Source organism: Notechis scutatus, chromosome 10, assembly GCF_049901735.1.
Source record: "Notechis scutatus isolate UNSWTSFEM ecotype Mainland chromosome 10, rNotScu1.2, whole genome shotgun sequence".
NCBI lineage: Eukaryota > Metazoa > Chordata > Lepidosauria > Squamata > Elapidae > Notechis > Notechis scutatus.
The window spans coordinates 23,022,501-23,042,773 of NC_142018.1; the positions used below are offsets into that span (position 1 = coordinate 23,022,501).

At 53.4% G+C, this 20,273-nt stretch overlaps 4 protein-coding genes and 1 long non-coding RNA gene across 7 annotated transcripts in view; 2 read left to right on the top strand and 3 right to left on the bottom strand.

Annotated features, from left to right (window-relative positions):
• Window positions 1-2,553, top strand: part of PLP1 (proteolipid protein 1) — a 14,112-nt gene extending 11,559 nt beyond the window's left edge. For both annotated transcript variants that reach the window (XM_026684298.2, XM_026684299.2), the window contains exons 6-7: window positions 1,291-1,356; window positions 1,693-2,553. In XM_026684298.2, coding sequence (XP_026540083.1) covers window positions 1,291-1,356; window positions 1,693-1,764 — 138 coding nt within the window. In that variant the 3' untranslated portion in view covers window positions 1,765-2,553. The remainder of the gene's footprint in view (window positions 1-1,290; window positions 1,357-1,692) is intronic.
• A 999-nt stretch (window positions 2,554-3,552) lies between these two features.
• Window positions 3,553-6,467, top strand: LOC148129785 (uncharacterized). Its single transcript, XR_015750744.1, has 2 exons — window positions 3,553-4,435; window positions 4,772-6,467. It is a non-coding gene; the product is annotated as an uncharacterized LOC148129785 (long non-coding RNA).
• Window positions 6,468-8,034: 1,567 nt separating this feature from the next.
• Window positions 8,035-11,516, bottom strand: RAB9B (RAB9B, member RAS oncogene family). Its single transcript, XM_026684313.2, is given in 3 exon segments — window positions 8,035-9,742; window positions 9,744-10,092; window positions 10,849-11,516. Coding segments are annotated over 3 exon segments (705 nt in total). The 5' UTR covers window positions 10,952-11,516; the 3' UTR covers window positions 8,035-9,489.
• A 2,229-nt stretch (window positions 11,517-13,745) lies between these two features.
• Window positions 13,746-15,254, bottom strand: LOC113423096 (thymosin beta-15A homolog). The gene is made up of 2 exons (XM_026684343.2): window positions 14,762-15,254; window positions 13,746-14,147 (listed from the first exon to the last, which is right to left on the bottom strand). The coding sequence occupies exons 1-2, from the start codon at window positions 14,859-14,861 to the stop codon at window positions 14,110-14,112; spliced, it is 138 nt and encodes a 45-aa protein (XP_026540128.1). The 5' UTR covers window positions 14,862-15,254; the 3' UTR covers window positions 13,746-14,109.
• Window positions 15,255-16,477: 1,223 nt separating this feature from the next.
• SLC25A53 (solute carrier family 25 member 53) lies at window positions 16,478-19,904 on the bottom strand. 2 transcript variants are annotated; one of them, XM_026684342.2, is made up of 2 exons: window positions 19,818-19,904; window positions 16,478-17,912 (listed from the first exon to the last, which is right to left on the bottom strand). In XM_026684342.2, exons 1-2 carry the CDS (start codon window positions 19,829-19,831, stop codon window positions 17,030-17,032), a joined length of 897 nt encoding a protein of 298 aa, XP_026540127.1. In that variant the 5' UTR covers window positions 19,832-19,904; the 3' UTR covers window positions 16,478-17,029. The 2 variants fall into 2 exon arrangements, with proteins under 2 accessions (XP_026540127.1, XP_087828459.1); XM_087972333.1 differs by lacking the exon at window positions 19,818-19,904 and adding an exon at window positions 18,997-19,164.
• Between the last annotated feature and the right edge of the window lie 369 nt (window positions 19,905-20,273).

A 20,273-nucleotide genomic window follows, 5' to 3' on the forward strand; every position in this document is an offset into this window, starting at 1 on the left:
GATGTTGACCTCGGCGTTGGTGGGGCACTTCGTATCAGGGTCAACGCAGGCAGCACCATATCCAGGTGTGCAACAAAAGTACTTCCTAACGGCAAGCCCCCCCCACCATTCCCCCCCATTTCACATGTTTTAATATAGGCCTTAATTTGGGGGGAGGGGCTTAATTTCATTTCATGCCTATAAAACATGCTGGGACTTCCTATTGGGGGAGGCCATATTGTTGGAGAAACAGGGTACATACATACATACATACATACATACATACATATCTCATTGTCTAAGTGCCTTTGGGTGGCGTAGAAGTAAAAAAACCACAACCCAAGTCCACCTAAAAATCTGTACAAACATAAGCCCTGTTTAAAAGACCCCCAGGCCCCCCCATCGCCCAGGGTTGGGTCTCACTCTTGGATCCCATGCCAGTTGTCCGAGCCAGGTCTTCACACTCTTCTGGAAAGCCAGCAGAGTCGGGGGAAACTTCACCTCTGGGGTCAGAGAAGGAAGAAGATAAATTTAGGTGCAGCAGCTGACGGTTGAAAGGGAGTAGAGGCCAACAGTGCTTACAGACTGATGTGATTCTGACAGAAAACCGCAATGTGGTGACTCCTGACATCTTTGTATCAGAGAGTTCATCACTGGCCAATCTTGGGTTACAAAGATCCACTGGGACCCCCATGTTGTTCATTTCCCCTCCTCAACCTCTTCTTTGATAACTCAGTAATCAAAACCAAACTATTACTAACTTGTAATTCAGTAACTGGCAATCTGCTGTTTGCAGATAATCCATTGTGTTCAAGACAATCAGCAGGTTGTTAAAAAACTGAGCTGTCACCAAACACATCTTAGTAGTTCAGGCAGGTGCTGCCTTTTAGTAAAAACCATCCTTGTGAAGAAAATCCACACTCTTTGAAGATGGGCTCCTGCACGAGTCCAAAAGTCCTGGTCCCACTGACCGACCCAGATTGGTTCTTGCAACAATCCATATTATTTATATGATGGGCAAAATGGATGTAAGGTGCCATCTGGGCATTATTTTGGAGGTGACCCTCTTACATGTGGACGAGAAAAGAAGATCCCACCTGCAACTTTGAATATTCAGCCTGACAGGTAAGATAATCCACCTGCTATCTCTAAGAGTGGCCTTGCTAGATCAGCGAAGGCCCCTTTTGTCCAGCAGTTGGTTGACCACCTAGAGAAAAGTGCTGCCTCCTTTGGACCTTTGACCTCTGGGTTCAGTCCTCCTTGATCCCCCATCCTCCAGGGATCGGGGCTGAGACCTCTCTGTGTTTATAGTTCCAGATGACCTTTCATCTCTTCATTGCCGCATTCGTGGGGGCTGCTGTTACTCTTGTGGCCCTGGTAAGTCTAGCCAAGGGTCCCCTCAGCCTTTTCCCTTTGATTCAAGGATGAGGGTTAGGGAGGAGGCAGGAGTGTTGCAATTGCTTTCGGCCCAAACGTCCAAAACAGCAACCTGGACAGCAGGGCAGCAACACTGAGAGGAGCTTCAATGCACAGTCACACCTGGGGCTGTTGCCACATCTTCTGCCAGGGAAGGGTGCGGATGGGGCTGGAGACCTCTAGGCCAGTGCAGAAGAAGCCCGAAATGCTTGGGGCCACGAGGGGAGCTTGGGAAGGGAGGCATCTTTCCCAGGGCCTTTTGATCTCACCTCCGTCTTCCCATTTTCTGCCCTCCAGCTCACCTTCATCATTGCGGCCACCTACAACTTTGCAGTCCTCAGACTGATGGGAAGAGGCACAAAGTTCTAAGCGTGAGCAAGAGAGAGCGCCATTACCTTCGCCAGATGCTCTTCCTCCTCTAACTACCAGGCTTTAACCCAACCAGGCAGTCACGCTGCACCTGGCTTCCTCTTCTTCCTCCTCCTCCTTTAATACCACCTGACTGCCCTTCCCCCTTGGGCCAATGAAGCAGAGGCCATATCCCAAGGATGGAGGAGTCTCTTCAGCACCGCAGCTCCAGCGCTTCATGCTCTCATCTCCCTGTAGCTCTCTGGGCTCCTCCAGGACCACCTGACAGGGGCTCTTGGCCTCACACCCGGAGGGGGAGAGCTGCCTGCTCCAAAGGAAGCCCAGGGGGTCTGGTCAGCCAGCTGAGCCGCCCTGAGATAGAGAAGAGCCGGCTAGGCTATAGTTCACCAGCTTTCTCCCAGGGTGGCACCAGAGGTGGCAGAGAACCAAAGGTGCCCCGAGGCCAACCTCCTCCCTGTCTCCTGGGCAAGAGGGCTTAGAGCCAGGATCTTCCCAGGAAGAGAGCACTGAGCCGCTGCCTTGTTGAGAGGTGACCTTGCCCGGAGCCCCGAGGAACCTGGGGAAGGGGCCCCCTCCCCATCCTTTGAGGAGCAGGTCAAGCCAGGGCTCATGGGCTCCAGCTTCCTTGGGCCACACCAGCCGGGCAGAGGTCAGCCTTAGGAGCACCCATAACCAAAGCTTCCATGTCTAATGCTAGGAGCTCCTTCGTTAGAGGAGGATCGTAACCCTGGGCCATGTGCTTTCCCTCTTGCCACTAGCTGTGGAACCCAGCCTGCGACCGTCCTCCTGGTGCTCTTGCCTCCCAGTGACTGCTGCTTCTCTCATGTGTGTGCTTCATTAGGGATCATTTGCAGAATATATAACCTGGCATTCAGCTTTGTTAGGGTATTTTCCCACGTCATAGTAGTGGTGCCGTTTCAGCAGAATCTCATCTGCCATCATCAGGCTTTTGTATTGGCAGATGAGATTCTGCTGAAACGCGTTGCTACAACTTTAAAAGCACCACTACTATGGACGTGGGAAAATACCCGAACAAAGCTGAATGCCATACATGTAATACCATGAAAACTTAAGAAAACACACACACATTATTTATATATATATATATATATATATATATATATATATATATATATATATATATACACACATATATATACATACATATACACACACACACACATACATACATACATACATACCGTGTTTCTCATATAATAAGGCCGGGTCTTATTTTTTTTGAGCCCGAAAAAATGGCTAGGCTGTCTTTTCAGGGGTGACTTAATTCCCCCTTGCATCTTTGGGTGGGCGGGCAGCAACGGCTTGGATGTTGACCTCGGCGTTGGTGGGGCACTTCGTATCAGGGTCAACGCAGGCAGCACCATATCCAGGTGTGCAACAAAAGTACTTCCTAACGGCAAGCCCCCACCATTCCCCCCATTTCACATGTTTTAATATAGGCCTTAATTTGGGGGAGGGGCTTAATTTCATTTCATGCCTATAAAACATGCTGGGACTTCCTATTGGGGGAGGCCATATTGTTGGAGAAACAGGGTACATACATACATACATACATACATACATATCTCATTGTCTAAGTGCCTTTGGGTGGCGTAGAAGTAAAAAAACCACAACCCAAGTCCACCTAAAAATCTGTACAAACATAAGCCCTGTTTAAAAGACCCCCAGGCCCCCCATCGCCCAGGGTTGGGTCTCACTCTTGGATCCCATGCCAGTTGTCCGAGCCAGGTCTTCACACTCTTCTGGAAAGCCAGCAGAGTCGGGGAAACTTCACCTCTGGGGTCAGAGAAGGAAGAAGATAAATTTAGGTGCAGCAGCTGACGGTTGAAAGGGAGTAGAGGCCAACAGTGCTTACAGACTGATGTGATTCTGACAGAAAACCGCAATGTGGTGACTCCTGACATCTTTGTATCAGAGAGTTCATCACTGGCCAATCTTGGGTTACAAAGATCCACTGGGACCCCCATGTTGTTCATTTCCCCTCCTCAACCTCTTCTTTGATAACTCAGTAATCAAAACCAAACTATTACTAACTTGTAATTCAGTAACTGGCAATCTGCTGTTTGCAGATAATCCATTGTGTTCAAGACAATCAGCAGGTTGTTAAAAAACTGAGCTGTCACCAAACACATCTTAGTAGTTCAGGCAGGTGCTGCCTTTTAGTAAAAACCATCCTTGTGAAGAAAATCCACACTCTTTGAAGATGGGCTCCTGCACGAGTCCAAAAGTCCTGGTCCCACTGACCGACCCAGATTGGTTCTTGCAACAATCCATATTATTTATATGATGGGCAAAATGGATGTAAGGTGCCATCTGGGCATTATTTTGGAGGTGACCCTCTTACATGTGGACGAGAAAAGAAGATCCCACCTGCAACTTTGAATATTCAGCCTGACAGGTAAGATAATCCACCTGCTATCTCTAAGAGTGGCCTTGCTAGATCAGCGAAGGCCCCTTTTGTCCAGCAGTTGGTTGACCACCTAGAGAAAAGTGCTGCCTCCTTTGGACCTTTGACCTCTGGGTTCAGTCCTCCTTGATCCCCCATCCTCCAGGGATCGGGGCTGAGACCTCTCTGTGTTTATAGTTCCAGATGACCTTTCATCTCTTCATTGCCGCATTCGTGGGGGCTGCTGTTACTCTTGTGGCCCTGGTAAGTCTAGCCAAGGGTCCCCTCAGCCTTTTCCCTTTGATTCAAGGATGAGGGTTAGGGAGGAGGCAGGAGTGTTGCAATTGCTTTCGGCCCAAACGTCCAAAACAGCAACCTGGACAGCAGGGCAGCAACACTGAGAGGAGCTTCAATGCACAGTCACACCTGGGGCTGTTGCCACATCTTCTGCCAGGGAAGGGTGCGGATGGGGCTGGAGACCTCTAGGCCAGTGCAGAAGAAGCCCGAAATGCTTGGGGCCACGAGGGGAGCTTGGGAAGGGAGGCATCTTTCCCAGGGCCTTTTGATCTCACCTCCGTCTTCCCATTTTCTGCCCTCCAGCTCACCTTCATCATTGCGGCCACCTACAACTTTGCAGTCCTCAGACTGATGGGAAGAGGCACAAAGTTCTAAGCGTGAGCAAGAGAGAGCGCCATTACCTTCGCCAGATGCTCTTCCTCCTCTAACTACCAGGCTTTAACCCAACCAGGCAGTCACGCTGCACCTGGCTTCCTCTTCTTCCTCCTCCTCCTTTAATACCACCTGACTGCCCTTCCCCCTTGGGCCAATGAAGCAGAGGCCATATCCCAAGGATGGAGGAGTCTCTTCAGCACCGCAGCTCCAGCGCTTCATGCTCTCATCTCCCTGTAGCTCTCTGGGCTCCTCCAGGACCACCTGACAGGGGCTCTTGGCCTCACACCCGGAGGGGGAGAGCTGCCTGCTCCAAAGGAAGCCCAGGGGGTCTGGTCAGCCAGCTGAGCCGCCCTGAGATAGAGAAGAGCCGGCTAGGCTATAGTTCACCAGCTTTCTCCCAGGGTGGCACCAGAGGTGGCAGAGAACCAAAGGTGCCCCGAGGCCAACCTCCCTCCCTGTCTCCTGGGCAAGAGGGCTTAGAGCCAGGATCTTCCCAGGAAGAGAGCACTGAGCCGCTGCCTTGTTGAGAGGTGACCTTGCCCGGAGCCCCGAGGAACCTGGGGAAGGGGCCCCCCTCCCCATCCTTTGAGGAGCAGGTCAAGCCAGGGCTCATGGGCTCCAGCTTCCTTGGGCCACACCAGCCGGGCAGAGGTCAGCCTTAGGAGCACCCATAACCAAAGCTTCCATGTCTAATGCTAGGAGCTCCTTCGTTAGAGGAGGGGATCGTAACCCTGGGCCATGTGCTTTCCCTCTTGCCACTAGCTGTGGAACCCAGCCTGCGACCGTCCTCCTGGTGCTCTTGCCTCCCAGTGACTGCTGCTTCTCTCATGTGTGTGCTTCATTAGGGATCATTTGCAGAATATAACCTGTATTCCTGTCCTTATAATTACTCTTTCCAATTTCTGGCAAACTGTAAACCCCCCCAGTTATATGGAGTCTCCTGTCTTGGTTACTTGTCTAAAGAGACGGGTAAAAGAAGAGAAATGCACTGAACATTCTGGACACAATTTCCACAAAACAAAATGGCTTTGGACTCTCTGGGAAAGGAGCGTCCCTGAACTTCACACAATTAAATCAAGCGGAAAGAAGGGATGGACGGGAAGTGTCATTGAAGCCCTCCCCGAAGAGGGGCTTTTTGTCCACGGAAGCAAAGCCCCAGCTGGGAGCTCCCTGGCCGACCAGGCTCAGCCAGCGCTGGGCTCCAGCCTTGGGGGGGTCTGTGTCAGGAAGGGGGGGGGAAGAGATGGCCAAGCAGGGGGCCAATTCCCTGGACGGCTAACAATCAGGGCAGCCCTGCTGAGCAGGCTTGGCCCAGGCAGCTGAAACCCACTCTGGATGCACATGTGAACAGAGCCCACCTGGAAAACAGAAGCGAATACTGGGGGCAAATGAAGTTGTCTATACCTGATATTTCACGTTGATAGAAATGCATATAACTGGGACTTGAGCCCTCCAAAATCCCTCGGTATAAACACTGGGGAACCAGCTAATAAGCTAAGTTGTTTCTTTCTCCTTTTGAAATTCATTTTTTTAACAAAGCATGACAAATTTGTTTTTTGAGACTTACCTTGCAAGGTGTATTTTGTAATATTCAAGGAATAAAAGTTACGACTGTTCTGAAGAACTCTCTGCTCTCTTCCTGTCTGGCTGCTTTCCCACCTTGCCCCAAGAGAGCCTCCTTGGCTGCTCTTCTCCCTCTTCCTGCCAGGGAGGCTGGGGCAGGGCTCAGGCCTCTCAGCGGGGCTTGGATGCCTGGCCCTCCTTGGCATGGCTTTCAGAAGGCCATCAAGGCGCTACAGGCTGACGGTGTTTGTGATCCCCACAGCTTTGACAGCAAAGATCAGGTTTTACTGCCTGGATTCCTCTTCCTTGATTGATAAAAACGCACCACGAGGAGAGTTTGTGCTGCAGAAATTGAAGCCAGCCTTGCAAATTTCAGGAGTCCCAAAATGGTGGGATATTGGATTTTGCTGGCTATTGAGCCAATGCTGGCATGGAAATCCTTGGCAACATGCTCGGCCTCTGTGTTGGAGGGTATGGGGCAACCTCTGTCTATCTGTCTGTCTACCCATCTAATCTATCCAACCACTTGCCCACCCGATGACATCTCCTGTGATAAAACATATGTGGGGGTGGGAGGGTTTTCTCTTCCAAAGCAGCACGGAGGGGTGATTACTCTCAGGCTCCACTGGATGCTGCCTCACTCAACCTCTTGGCTCTGCAGGCTTTCTGGGGAAAAGAAGGGTGGCCCTTGCCTCTCCCAGTGTGGCCAGATGGCTGTTCCATACTCCCACCCACTCTTCCAAGAATGCTGGGGCCTCTCCCGGGCACGGCACAGAGCCCCTTGTGCCAGCCCTTCCCTGCTTGCAGAACTGGTGGGTGTTCAGATTAGCTCAGGACTAGGAATGACCCACAAACAAAGCTCCTTCTTTTGCAATTAACAAACACAGTACGTTAAAAACACATTGTATTTGTGGAGACATTCTGAAATGGCCTGAAATCTTTGGAGGTTGGCGAGTTCACCCACTTTTGCTGGTAAAGTTGCTTTTAACAGGCATTCTCTGGGAATTGATTTATCTCTTGATCTGGTTAGATGGATCGTTCAGTCTCTTAAGGGCTTGCTTAACATAATTGGTTGAGCCCCTCTGTAAAGTGGGTCAGAATTTCCCTCCTTCCTTTAGTTGGCTTTCATGTTCCCAAGTCTCCATAAGGAGGAAGGAGACCTGTAACTGCTGACAAATTCTGAGGGACTAGTTACGTGCTTTGAACATAACATCTCCACTAATGGGCAAAACAGCATGAAAACTGGAGTCGTGTGGATATAATCACCTTTTGCTGTCCAAAATACATTTCTCTGTTGCTTTCTTACACTGCTGACTCATGACTCCTGGACATAGAGATGATCAGGGAGAAAAGTGGAAGAACTGCTGTTGAGACAACAAGGACAAAATGTGAACAATACCAGCTTTCTTGCAGGCTTTTGAAGAGGGTGCCTGGTAAGGAGAAGAGGGACCAGGGTGCCTTGGGATGCCATGCAGGCAGCCAATTTAGCACCATAAGTTTTAGGAATCAGAGCCCACTTTTTTCAGATCAAGTGTCTTCATCAGCGGGTAGGGTGAGATGTGCAGGAAGGCAAGGTGTGCGATGGTTTGGGCAAAGCAGGCTCTTTTGGGATAATGAACTTGCCATCTTTATTAGTGCTACTGGCTTGGTTTGGCTGCAACAGACTGATACGACTCTCTGGAAACAGCTTTGAAAAAAATAATCATGCTTGTAACACTAGGAGTAAATTTTCCTTTGAAACGAATGAAAAAGTTACTGCATTTGGACTCTACCTTAAGTGTCTTAATCTTGTTGCAAAAGATGCAAAGAACACACTTGGGAGGCATGGCTACACATCACTCTTTTCATGCACTTGGCAGTTTTCCCTCCTTCATTCAGTCACCAGAAAAGCTACCACCTCTATTACCACCACCCCCACTTGGAACACCCCCAACCAATGCAGTTGGGTTGGGGCTTCTCTTAACATGGGTCTATGCACAAAATTAATTCAAGGCTTCTGCCCCACCTATAACTGCCCCATTCCTGAAGCCACCTCTGCTGAACCCCAAAGACAGTGGGGAAATGGTCAGAATGTGGCGTGCAGGATGCCTGTGACCGTGAACATGAATGACCAGCCAGGCTAGGTGTCAGCAGGTGCTCTCATGGGCTTAGTTCTTTGGCCAAAAGGAGCAGCTCGTCTTTTTCCTATACCGCTGTTTTTCTAGGCGGTGGGAGGTGCTCATTTCCAGAGCAGCCTGAGGGGAGGCATTTGTTCAGCACGGAAAGTGTACTTCTGAGGGACCCAGCCTCCCTTGCCAGAGGCCAGGCACCTGCAACTTTGGAGAGCTAAGAACTTCCCCAAGAATGGTGCAACTGGTGGTGATGCAGAATTTGGCCAGTTTTCTGCCCCAAAGCAGAATGGAGGGAATGGCATTGACCTTTGCTCTAATCAGAGATACAACATGGCCATAATCATGGGCCACCTTTTGGATTCATTGAGCTTACGCACACCACACCAAGATATACACTAGCCAAGTTAACAGTCTGTGCCCCCAGATTCAGCTCCCAGCCACCTGCTTCTTCAAACAGTGAGGCTTATCCCCCACTTCCAGGTGAGGCACCAGGGAAAGCAACAGGAGCAAAGGCAGAAAAGGGGGAAGAGATAACCCAGAGGTCTCTTGTTGCTTGGCACTAACAGTAGCCATAGATGGGCTGATTCTGCTCAGCTCTCCCACCCATTGGAAACCCCTCCCCCCACCATCAGCACAATGCACCTTGACCAGAAAGTCCCACATGACTCAGCCTGCCTGCCACCAGTTGACTGTGCAACAGCTCCAGCAATTCTTGCTCCCCCTGGCCCTGCTTTGTCTGGGACAGACAAAGGACCCTGGACCCATGTCTCTACAACCCATGGGGCAGGGGGGCAGGAGAGGGAACCGGAAGTGCCCTCCACAAGAGCCCAATCCCACGCTGCATGAGCAGGAGGCTGAGGTGCTACTCTAGGGCAGTTCAACCAGTGAAGGCCTCAGTGGGCCAAAGAGAAAAGCTGAGGACCCTCCCCTCCCTCCCTCTGTAAACAGCAGCCAGTTCTCGTCTGGCACCTGTCAGCAACACAAAGAGCCTGGCTTGGCATTGCGGTGCAGATCGACCGTGCGGCCCAGGACGCAGTGCTCCAGCTGCTCTTCCGAGGCCAGCACCTGCCTCACTGCTTCCTCAAAAGCCACCGCCACATTCGTGTCATCCTTGGCACATGTCTCCAGGTAAGAGTAGTTGCCATGTGCCAGGCACCATGCCCGGGCCTCCTCTGCTGCCACCTGCCTCTCCGCCTTGTCCACCTTGTTTCCCAGCACTACAGTGCTCTGGATCCTTGACATTGGCGTAGCAGGCAAACTCCTTCTGCCAGTGGCCCAGGTTCTCAAAGCTCTGCCGGTCATCAACGCGGAAGGTCAAGAGGCAACAATCCGCACCGCGGTAGAAGGGGGTCCACAAGCTCTTGAAGCGCTCCTGTCCCGCCGTGTCCCAGATCTGGAGAGTCACGAGGCATCCGTCCACTTCCAGGTCCTGGTTGAGGAACTCCACCCCGATGGTGTGGAAGGCCTGGGAGTCAAACTTGTGGGTGACATGGCGGTTCATGAGGGAGCTCTTGCCGTCACCCCCGTCACCCAGGAGGAGGACTTCCCGCTCCTGGTGGCTCTGGCAGCAGCAAGCTTGGAAATGAGCAGAGCACAGGATTAGCAGGCAGATGCCAGGCCGGCTCCCTGGCAGGAGGCCCGCAGGAGGTCTCCCGGCTCAGAAGCCCACCTTTCTGGGGACAGCGGCTGGGTGGAAGAAGAGGAGCCAATGCTTCTGGCTGGCATGGGGGTGGGCGCAGGGGCAACTCCCAGGAGCCAAACCCACAGCTGGCGTTAGTCCTTCCCGGGCGCAGCGGGTGGGTTGGCAGGTCAGAGGCGCCTTGGCCTGGTGGCGGCAGGTCAGAGGCGCCTTGGCCTGGTGGCGGCAGCTCTGCCCGGCACCAACCACCTGGCTGGCTGCGGAAGGGCTCCCGCCAGGTCTCGGGATTTGATCTGGAAGCCCGGCAGCGCCTGCACGCGGGAGGCCAGTCGCTGAGGAGCCGATGGCAGCTCCAAGCCGGGGGCCGCTTCGCCCTGCCCTTTCCGTCTTGCCCGCAAATCCTGCGGGGCCCAACCTCCTCGACTCCCCCCGCCCCGCTAAGTTGCTGCCGCGGGCCGGGTGGTGTCCGGGCCTGGGGAGGGGAGCAGCGCAGGGAAGAGAGCCCGGGCGGGGATGCCCAATCCCAGCCGCCGTGCCTTGGCACCCTCTGCTCTCCCGGGCATCTCTGCCCGGCAGCCGCGGGTAGGCAACGAAGCCTAAGCCACCGGCAGAAAGCTGCCGGGAGCTGCGGGGCTTCAAGACGCTTCCCGTCCGGCAGGCGCTTCTCCGCCCCCACCCGGCGTCTTCCTCACCCGTAGGCTGTGGCTCGTCCCGGAGCACTTGCCCCGCAGCCGGCTTGGGCTCCGGCCCGCAACTCCGCGGCAGACTCCGGAGCCTGGCATCTCCCGGGCGCATGCGCTCGCGGCAGCTTTCGCCGGCGGCTTCAGCTCCAGTGAAAGGGCGGCCCCTCGGTCGCGCCCTCTCTGCTTGGCGCGAAGGGATCCAGGCAACGATAGGGACGCTCCGACCCGCTTCCGGAAGGGCCGGCCACGACTTTGCCCGGCCGGCGGAATGGGGGGTGCGGCGGCGGCGCGAGGGCAGGTGTGAAAGAAGCACGTGCCATGCACCTCCCTTCAAGCGGCTCCCCCTGCCTTGAGCGGGGCCCGGAGCAACGTGTTGCGCGAAGACTGAGCCGAGGCAGCGGCTTTCTTCCCCTGCAGCCCCGCGGCTTCCAGCCGGGCTCAGCTCTGCCCGGAAGGAAATTCAGGCCGGCGGCTGCGAGGGACCCGGCACATGAGTGCAATGGGGGTCTGCAGCTTTCCACCTCACAATGGCGGTTCAGAGCACACAACGAAGCCTGAGGCTGCCGGATAATTCCCTCCCAGTCGGTCTGCGAGGGGGAAGAGGCGGGATTCGGCCTAGAGAGGGGCAGCGAGGCTGGCTCTGCTCTGGGGCCGCCTCCCGTGCCGTTCAGCATAACACTTGGCTGGCACCACAGGAAAAGGCAGTGTGTCCCAGCTGGTGACGTCTCCGCTTATCGAGCTAGCCCGGACCTGTCGGATCGGTTTGTTCTGCATTCAGGGAGCGGCCTGCCTCCCACTCCTGACCTTCCACTGGGGAGCCGAGCAGGAAGGAGGCAGGCCTTGCCCAAGTCTGGCGCACATTTTGTTAGCTGAAGCACACACCTGGAAAGCAAACAGCTACTGGCAGGGCTGGGCCTGTCGTGCAGAGGGGCACTTTGGAGCATTCCAGTGGTGAATCCTGATGGATGGGGTCAGCAGGCTGCTGCAGCCAGGGGGTTCCAAGGCTTCCACACACCTGCATTTCACAAATGGCCACAGCAAACAAAACCTGAGGGCCTTGTGGAGCAGTTCAGCATGGTTCCTGAAGGCACATGCTTTTTGAATCCATGGACCTAAATTAATTAGATGGGCTGGGTTCCTCCCAGGTATCCCAGTCCATCCTTAAAGTAAGTGCTGGTCAAGCTGGAGTCAATGCAGACCATGCTGCTCCATGCTGTGTGGAAACAGCTGATCTCAAACCCCTTTCAGCTGGCTGAGCTTCCAAGACTGAACTGCAGTGTGGTCTTTCCTAGGAAACGGATCCTGCTGAGAATCATTCTGATCTCCCAGCATAAGTGAATCGGTGCAGTGGTGCAGGAGGAAATGGGCGGTTTGTACCCAGGATGTGGAAGTGGGGCTTCCTGCTGAAGAGGTCGCCAAAGTGTCTGGAGTTCCTGGGATGAACCAATGCATTATTAAAGACCAGAAAATCCAGTAGCTTTTCTCCCTAAGGTTCTACCACCACTCTGGCCTCAGCAGTTACAAGATTGTTTAGGTGGAGGTTGAGGATCCTCTGTGGCGGGTCAGGTTGAAGGCTGCTGGAAGAATGGAGCTGGGGGCCAGCTCTGCCCTCTTCAAGAAGGGAAGGAGGGGAGCGGCTTCATTTTCCCCATTGCCTGTTCCAGGCTGGGAGGGGGCCATGGAGGAGTCTAGCAGGCAAGTTTGCCTCTTCCCGAGAACTGCCATCCCCTTTTTCCTGTACACTGAATCAGGACACACGTCTGGTCAGAACATGGATCTTGGTTTAGGCATGCCCGTCTGTGTCCCAGGCAGCCGTCCAGCTGCTGTGCCGAGTGCTGGCTAATGCCTGCCTCCTCCTTGAACGAACGAGCACCAACACACAATAGGCCTGACCAGAGACATTCTTCCGCCCCAGGACTTCTGACCCATCTGCAGGGTGACCATAGTTTAGGAAAATGGCTGGATGCTTTGCTTATCTCAAGCTGGGCCCCCTTCTTGAGAGGCTGCAGGGCTTTCCAGCAGGTGCTCTTGTCTTGGGTGAAGCTTTCAGTGCATGTAGCCTTTCCTCAAGCTGCCCCCCCTCCCCCCAGGAAGGCACACCCAAAACATTCTTGCCTAAAGTGCAGAGGGGAAGTTGCAGGTTTTGCTCCCTTCCTCTTTCTTCAGGCTTTTGGCGTCTCTGCAAATCCTTCCACTATTAGCAAGTGTGTCTGCCCAGAAACGGGTGGTTAGCTCAGAAGTGGTGCCTCCAAACTTCACTGCTGTGTTGGCACTCAATCATTACTGTTCCCTTCTGGTTGCTACTTTTCTTTCATCACTGTAAATTGCCACCTGAATACCTAAGAATCAAGGCCTCTTTCGAAGACCACAGCTCTCTTACGTCGAGCGTTTCTTGATCATCTTCTCCTGGCTACAAAGATGCCCTTCTTGCACTGCTCTGCAACATACCAGGACCCCTGCTCTAGTCTAGGCACATCTTCTGCCAGCCACAACATGAAAGGCCACCTCTGGAGGCCCACATGTCAGGCTGCAGGCTAGTAGCTCTGTTTCTAAAACTTCTCTCTGGTCTCCGGCTGTCTCTTTAACCTTACATTCTCTAGTCAGGATTGGCTTAGACTTAGTTTTACCTTCTCAAAGCCCTGAGCCTGGACCAGTGGCTACTTGTCTCGGCCTGATACCTCAGGTGGACCTTTGACTTCCTCAAAGACGATGCCTCTGCCAGGAAGAGTCCCAGACTCTTCCACCCTTCTGCCCCACCCACGGCAAACAGAACATCCCCCCCTTCAAAAGCGCCATTCTTTCTCAACTCACAGCACAGGCCTGGGCCAAACTGATATATAAAAAAACCCTCAGCAAGATACCTTCAAAACTTGGGGGCTCTGGGGAGGAATCACAAGAGACGGTCATGAGGTAACTCATTTTAAAAAAATTTAATAGATTTTTCTTTCCATTTTTCAGAAATCAAAGTAAAGCTGCAAAAACAATTGCAAACAATTTTACTAATTAGGATTTAACTGATGAAATTGCTCCATCTGACAAGAAAGGCAAACTCTGAGAATCACACTGGGTAAGTCCCAGAAATTTCCCGTGAATCATTTTTTCTTCTGTGATGGAAGAAGGCATGGCCAAGCCCAGAAAAGGGGAGGGCGGGGAGGCTCAAAGAGGCAGCAGCCACAAATGGGTTGCTGCAGCATTTCGTGAGATGCAAGTTTATACATAAGTTGTTTTAGAGAAACAACCCAAAAAACATCAGAGCTTCATGCCGCTGGTCTATGATGACTTGGCACCCTCTTTTTCTTGTTCAATGGCTGAGGAGAGAAAAGGCACCTTGAGCATTCAGTCACTGAGCCTGCCTTCCAGACCCCCACCCTTAGTCTCTAGCCGGGGTCGAGGGGGAAAGAGAAGGCATTTTCTGGAGACCCTAAACCTATCGGCAAGGTCTGCTGGGCAACCAACTGCACTTTGGTTCTGCTGCCTCCCAACAGGACCCCCACACTGGCCCAGGTTCTGGTAGTGGGGCCCTCAAGCTCTGGTCCTCCAGCCCGAATGATGTTGCTGCTCAAGGAAGGAACCCATCCTTGCTTGGGAGGCAGCTCACCCTCCCAAGATTACAAACTCTGTAAAAGGCCTTTTCCCCACAGGAAGCACCTCAGCCACTCCAGGTAAAGGGTCCCATCTCAGCAGGACAGGCCCTGCCTGCAAGGGCAGAGGCCTCCCGAGGCCCTGGACCTCCGAGACGGGCTGCCCAACTCCCACGTAGCAGGGTTGGGCAGGGCTCAACTAGGCTGAGGAGGAAGCACTGCCTGAAGATTTGGAAGTTGCGGGTCCCCAAAAGTTGGCCTCCCCAAGCCTGGCTCTTCCCCCCCCCCTCGGAGTTTGGGCGCAGGTTGCAGCGGCTGGAGGCCCCTCCCCAAGCACGTACTCTCCTTGGAAGGCAGCGTGTTCTTCTCCTCCGTATTCGTTTTCTTCAGCTTCTTCTTATCGAACTTCTCGACCTCGGAAAGATCCGGTTTGTCGCACATCTTGGCCAGGCAGGAAGCGAAGTCGATACTTTCAGAACTGCAAAAAGCCACAGGGTGCCTCGCGGGACTTCCTGGAACAAGGGGCCGCAGCCGCAGGACAGGCCGGGGAGACCGGCAGGCAGGGCGGAGTGGCAGAGCCAGGGCCCCGGGGGGGAGCAAGCCCGGGGTGCGCCGCTGCCCCGTTCGCCCCAAGCCAGGCTCCGACACGCCCCGCTGCCGAGCCACGCTCGTCCGGGAAGCGCCGCTCGGTTTAACGTAGCCCACCCGATCGCCCCTCAGAGCCCGCCAAGCCCAGCGAGGGCACGGGAGAAAGTGCCCCTCCGCGGGGCCAGGGAGGGAAGGGAGCCCGCCCGCCCCACCAGTCACCTGCAAAGACGTCTCCGACTTCCGCGCTCTCTGAGCCAGCGTGTCGGGGCGTCCCTTTATATCTGGGGCCGGACCGCGGGGTATCTCGGGAAGTGTAGTTTCTTCCTCCTGAGCGGGGAGGGCGCCGCGGCGTGGCAGCCGACTCGCCCCCGGCCAGCGTTGAGCGATGCCCGGCCGGCCTTGCCGCTTCCTTCGCCTGAGGGTCAGTGGCACCCTGCGTTGCCCCCGGGGTGCGCGCCCCGCCCCGCCTTTTCTCCAGGCCTCCCCGGGTTACCAGCAGGGCGCGGCGGGAGGCTACCGCGCCGCTGCCCCCGAGCCCCACGGCTGCCCAGGGCGTCGCCCTCGCCAGAACCCATCGGTCTCCGTTCTCGCAGGGGGCTCGCTGCGGATGATGGGAGCTGTAATTCAGGGGCCATTCGCGGCCGCCGACTCCGAGCGAGCACGGGATGGGGGGCGGGGAGTCTCCCCGGGGCCTCGGCGGGAGACCGGCTGACTGCGCAGATCTGAGCGTATGGCGGAGCGCGAGGCCGGCTTCCCTGAAGCTGTAGGAAGAAGGGACGATTGCGGAAGGTTGCAAGCAACGTTGCGTTCCTGTGAGAACGCTGCTGTTGGGATGAGCTTCTCAGTAACGGGCCTTCCTCCCTTCGGCCGAGCCAGGGCCCTGCGTTGGCGGAGCCCTGCGTTGGGCTTCTAAGGGTGCCCGATTCCCCCTCCTCCTCCTCCTCCACATGGGCTCAGAGGCGCCCTCGGCCCGCCAGAAACGGGAAGGGGCAGCAGCCACCTTCATACCGCCGCCCTGCTAAGCGCCGCCGCCCCCTCGCAGGTGGGCGGGCCGGCGAGGTCCGTTTCCCGGGCCGGAGATGCGGGTTTGCGCACCGCCCAGCGGCGGAACCGAGCTTGCGGGTTTGGCAGGCGGTCGGCTGCCTTTTTTGGGTTGAAAAGAGGAGCGCGTTCGTGATGGGTATGTGAACTTACATTTACATATTTAAAACTAAATAAAGTAATAAGGTGTTGCGGTAAGACAGCGCACGTCTATTCTATATTCTTCCTCGCAGGTTGCAGACGATTTCCTAGTGCATTGTGGGAAGGCGGGTAGTTGTGCTCGTTTTCTATGCCAATAAAAGTTAAGGTGTGTGTATGTGGGCTTCCAATCGAGACGGTGGTTACTGGAATATGTGGGTGTAACACATAGGCCAGCTTATTAACAGCTACACTTATGAAAGTATCCAAATTAATGTAAGCCACTAAAATTCAGCTCAGCTGAAGAGTTTATAAAAATGTTAACTATTCACTAAAAACAAAACATGCTCTTTCTCCAAAGGCTCCCAGACAAAGTTGGCTGATATAATTGATTACATGGTTCCAATAATTAAGCCTGAGATTCATTCACAAATTGACATTAGGGTTACAAATAATGCACCCCAGTATATTTATTGGGGTTTAATTCTGCAGTGATGTCTGGCTTGCAACATGCATGTAAGAGCAGAAATCATGATTTCTCCCCCTCCGCCCCCAGGCCCTGCAGGAAAGTAAAAGATGTTTTCTGCGGGCCCATTGAGATCCAGCAGTTTTCTGGAGCTCCAGTGAAGTCAACTTGGTCCAGATGTGCTTGCAACCTTCAGATTTCTACAATGTTTCCAACTGAACCAAATCCCCCAAGTCTGAATTTGCTCTGTGCTTCAATACCATTCAGTTCCCATGCCTGCGTGTGGGGCAATTCTCCTTTCCTTCTGGTTGTCACTTTCTCCACTTATACCATGTTTGTCAGTTGCTCCCTCCTGCCCGCCCTTCACAACCAGTCCTTAGCTTGTAACCTTGGACAGGAACTGGTAGATGGCAGTTGTGAGTCCCCAGGTGAGGCTTGAACGGAGAATGAGGAGAGATCCGCCCCTGTACAGCAGCCGGGCTTTCCTTCCCCGGGCCTGCCAGACCTGAGTCATGGTGGCCAAGAGGCCGAGGGTTTCCTGCTTTCCCACTTGGGACTGCACATTGGCAATGAGGATGCCAAGAGGGTAGAGCAGCAGGGACACCAACGTGCCACTAATGCTACCTGATAGAAAGGCTGGGATTCCAACAGGCAAGCTCTGTGTGGAGAAGCTGCTCCGGAGGGGCTCCTCCAAGGCAAAATAGAGGGAGGTCCCCAGGCCGTTGCGGATCAGGATCAGCCCGAGGCCTCGGTAGAAGCCCACGCTGAAGCTCTCCCCGAGAGGGTAGGAATGGAAGGTGGTCAGGATGTGACGTGTGGTGGGGAACATCTGGACCTTCCTCCCATCCTGGAGCACATTCTGCACCCTCTCGAAGGGACAGAAAACCAAGCCTTCTAAGAAGCCAGAAAACAGCCCAGCTATGGCTCTCCGGGAGCCGGACCCCAATGGCTGAGTCGAGAGGAAGCCGTAGAAGCTGTGGTAGGTGCCAAACATCAACGTTCCTTGCAGCGTCTTGACCACGAGGGGTGGAAAGACGCCACGATAGATTCGGTAGAAGCCCTCGTGGTACAGCTGGCACACTGCTTCAGTGATGGAGAAGGCGTGCAATTGCTGGCGGAAGATGGTCTTGTAAATGGGGAAGGTTGCCAGGGTGGAGAGACTGCCGGAGGCAGCGCCCACAAAGTAACTGCTGCAAGCCCTTTGCCTTTGCCCCCTCTTGGTCTCCTTCTCTTCCATCGATGCAGAGCACCCGACTTCTCTGTGGGAACAGAGGCAGTGCAGGGGTCAGAGCCCTGGGTCTGAAGGGGTGAGTGGGGGCAAGTTCAAAGGGCAAGTGGGGGAAAGATTTCAGCCCCTCCCAATTTTAATTAAAATTTAACCTTTAAATAAAAAGGAATCTGTGCCTGTAGGCCTGAAGTTGGGGACACAGGTTTTGCCAGGGAAGCTTGACTTCTGAGATGTTCTCTACACACACACACACACACACACTTTTTGCAACCTTCGCTGAGGCAACCTACTGTTCACAAAAGGCTGCTTCTACATAAGTCTCTTTATGCTCCGATAATTAGATGTTCCTCTTGGAGCTGTATTTCTGAAGCTGTTTCAGAATTGTCTACTAGACCCTTTACAACAGTGGTTCCCAACCTTTTTTTCGCCCCGCACCCCTAAAGAAATTTCACTCGAACCTCGCACCCCCTGAAATTTAGACTTTAGGAACTACTGAACGCGTTAAATATATGGTAGGATTGAATCTTTTCAGCTATATATGAGACGGCCACTAAATAACGATACTTAACTCTAAAATGAAAACAAAGTCAATCCATTGCATAATAAATAAAAATGCCAACATATAGCCAATATCCTATTATTTACCTGGACTTTTCTCGCACCCCCTGGAATATCGTCTCGCACCCCCAGGGGGTGCGATCACCTCAGGTTGGGAACCCCTGCTTTACAATATAAATCCAATTGGTTTTACATCCCTGCTCACCAACTTCCTGTTCGAGCAGGAGTGGTTTTGACCCTTTGTTAAGCAAAAAATACATAGTTATGTCCATTTCAGAAGCAGGAATGAGAAGCAGGCGGGCCTTTTTGGTTCAAAAGATAATCAGCAAACCAAAGTTTTCGTATTGGCTCAACGCTGTCATAAAAATGTCAAATTAACAGGACTCCAAGGGTGCAGGTGCATGCTCAGACCTTGGGGCACCGTTCCAAAGTTCCTGAACTTGGCTGCCAGGCTAGCGTTGCCCAGCATGAGATATTTTTCATTAAAGGTTGCTGATTCTGTTCCTGCATCCTGTGGAGTTTTCTTAACCACGATACTCAAATCTACTCTTACTAACCCTGTTTTTGAAATTCCTCCAGTTAAGTATTAGAGCAGTTCTTGCAGTCCCAAAATATATTAAGAACGTTCCATTACATTTGGAGATGGGTTTGGATTTTGTAGATGCTAGAACTTGGTCCCTTCTCATCCATTTTTGGCTAAAATTTAGTTTTTTTCTCCATAGGTTTGGCCTCTGTTCCTTAGGCACCACTTCAAATCACCAAGGCTTAATAAAGCAATGGAGGAAATCAACTCCTTGGAGAACTGCTGCTCCCCAGAAGGGCTCTCAGGCAGCAGATGGAAGTCAACGTAAGCCCAGCCTCTTGTCCTATCCTTTGAGGGAGTCTTCAAAAGGATTGGCACCAGACTCCCCTCCATCATCAGTCACCGTACTGCAATTCCAGAGCCTGGAGCACAGGGAAACCCTAAGATTAACTACATCTTTGTTGCTGTAATAAATTATTCAAATTGGGCTGCTTTCCAAACTCTTCCCAGCAGTCACTCCCGGTCACTCAGGCAGGAGGAGGGCTGAAGCGGAGTTAATGCCCAACGGCCTCTACGCCCTCCATTGAGATGCGGTGGGGAGGGGAGAGAGAGACCCTCTGCAGTTCCATCTGATCTGGCCCATTTCTCAACGCCACCCTTCCTTGAACGGCTTCTCCCGCAACCCTGGCCCAGGGCTCCCACACCGCCAGTCCCATGGTCCCCACAGCTCCTTAGCCTTGAGAGTGCCTGAACCGCTCCTCCAGACCCAGGCAAATTGCGGCCCCCTTCCTTCTGAACTTGAAATGCCTCAGGGGGTGCTGCCCCCCCCCCCCGCAGCAGCCCATGGCACCTTACCTTCTTCTGCACATGCCTCTGCTCCTTTGCACAGAGATGCAAAGTACAGCATCTTCCTCCCTCTGCCGAGAGCTCCACCCCCAGGGCTTCCGGTGGGGCTTCCGCAGCTGCTTCCCACTCGCTTCAATTCAGACTTCTTTCCTTTGGCTTCAGCTTGCCAAGGTTGGTAGAGGGGAGGAGGGAGAGATTGGGATACCTGGACATCTAATTGGGCAACGTGATCTGCACTAATGGGGGGAGGGAAGATTCTATATTTTAATTATACTATGTTGCCTGGGAATTACCCAGAGCTGCTTTTGCATTCATTCTGTGCCGAAATGATTGCATAAAGAGATTGGATCGTCTCAACAGTGCTTGCTTGCTTGCTTGGGCTCTTGTTAGAACCTTGACAGGCACAAGACTCAGTAGTGAACGCAGAAGCCAAGAGAGGAAAGGAGCATCTCTGGCTTCCCAAGG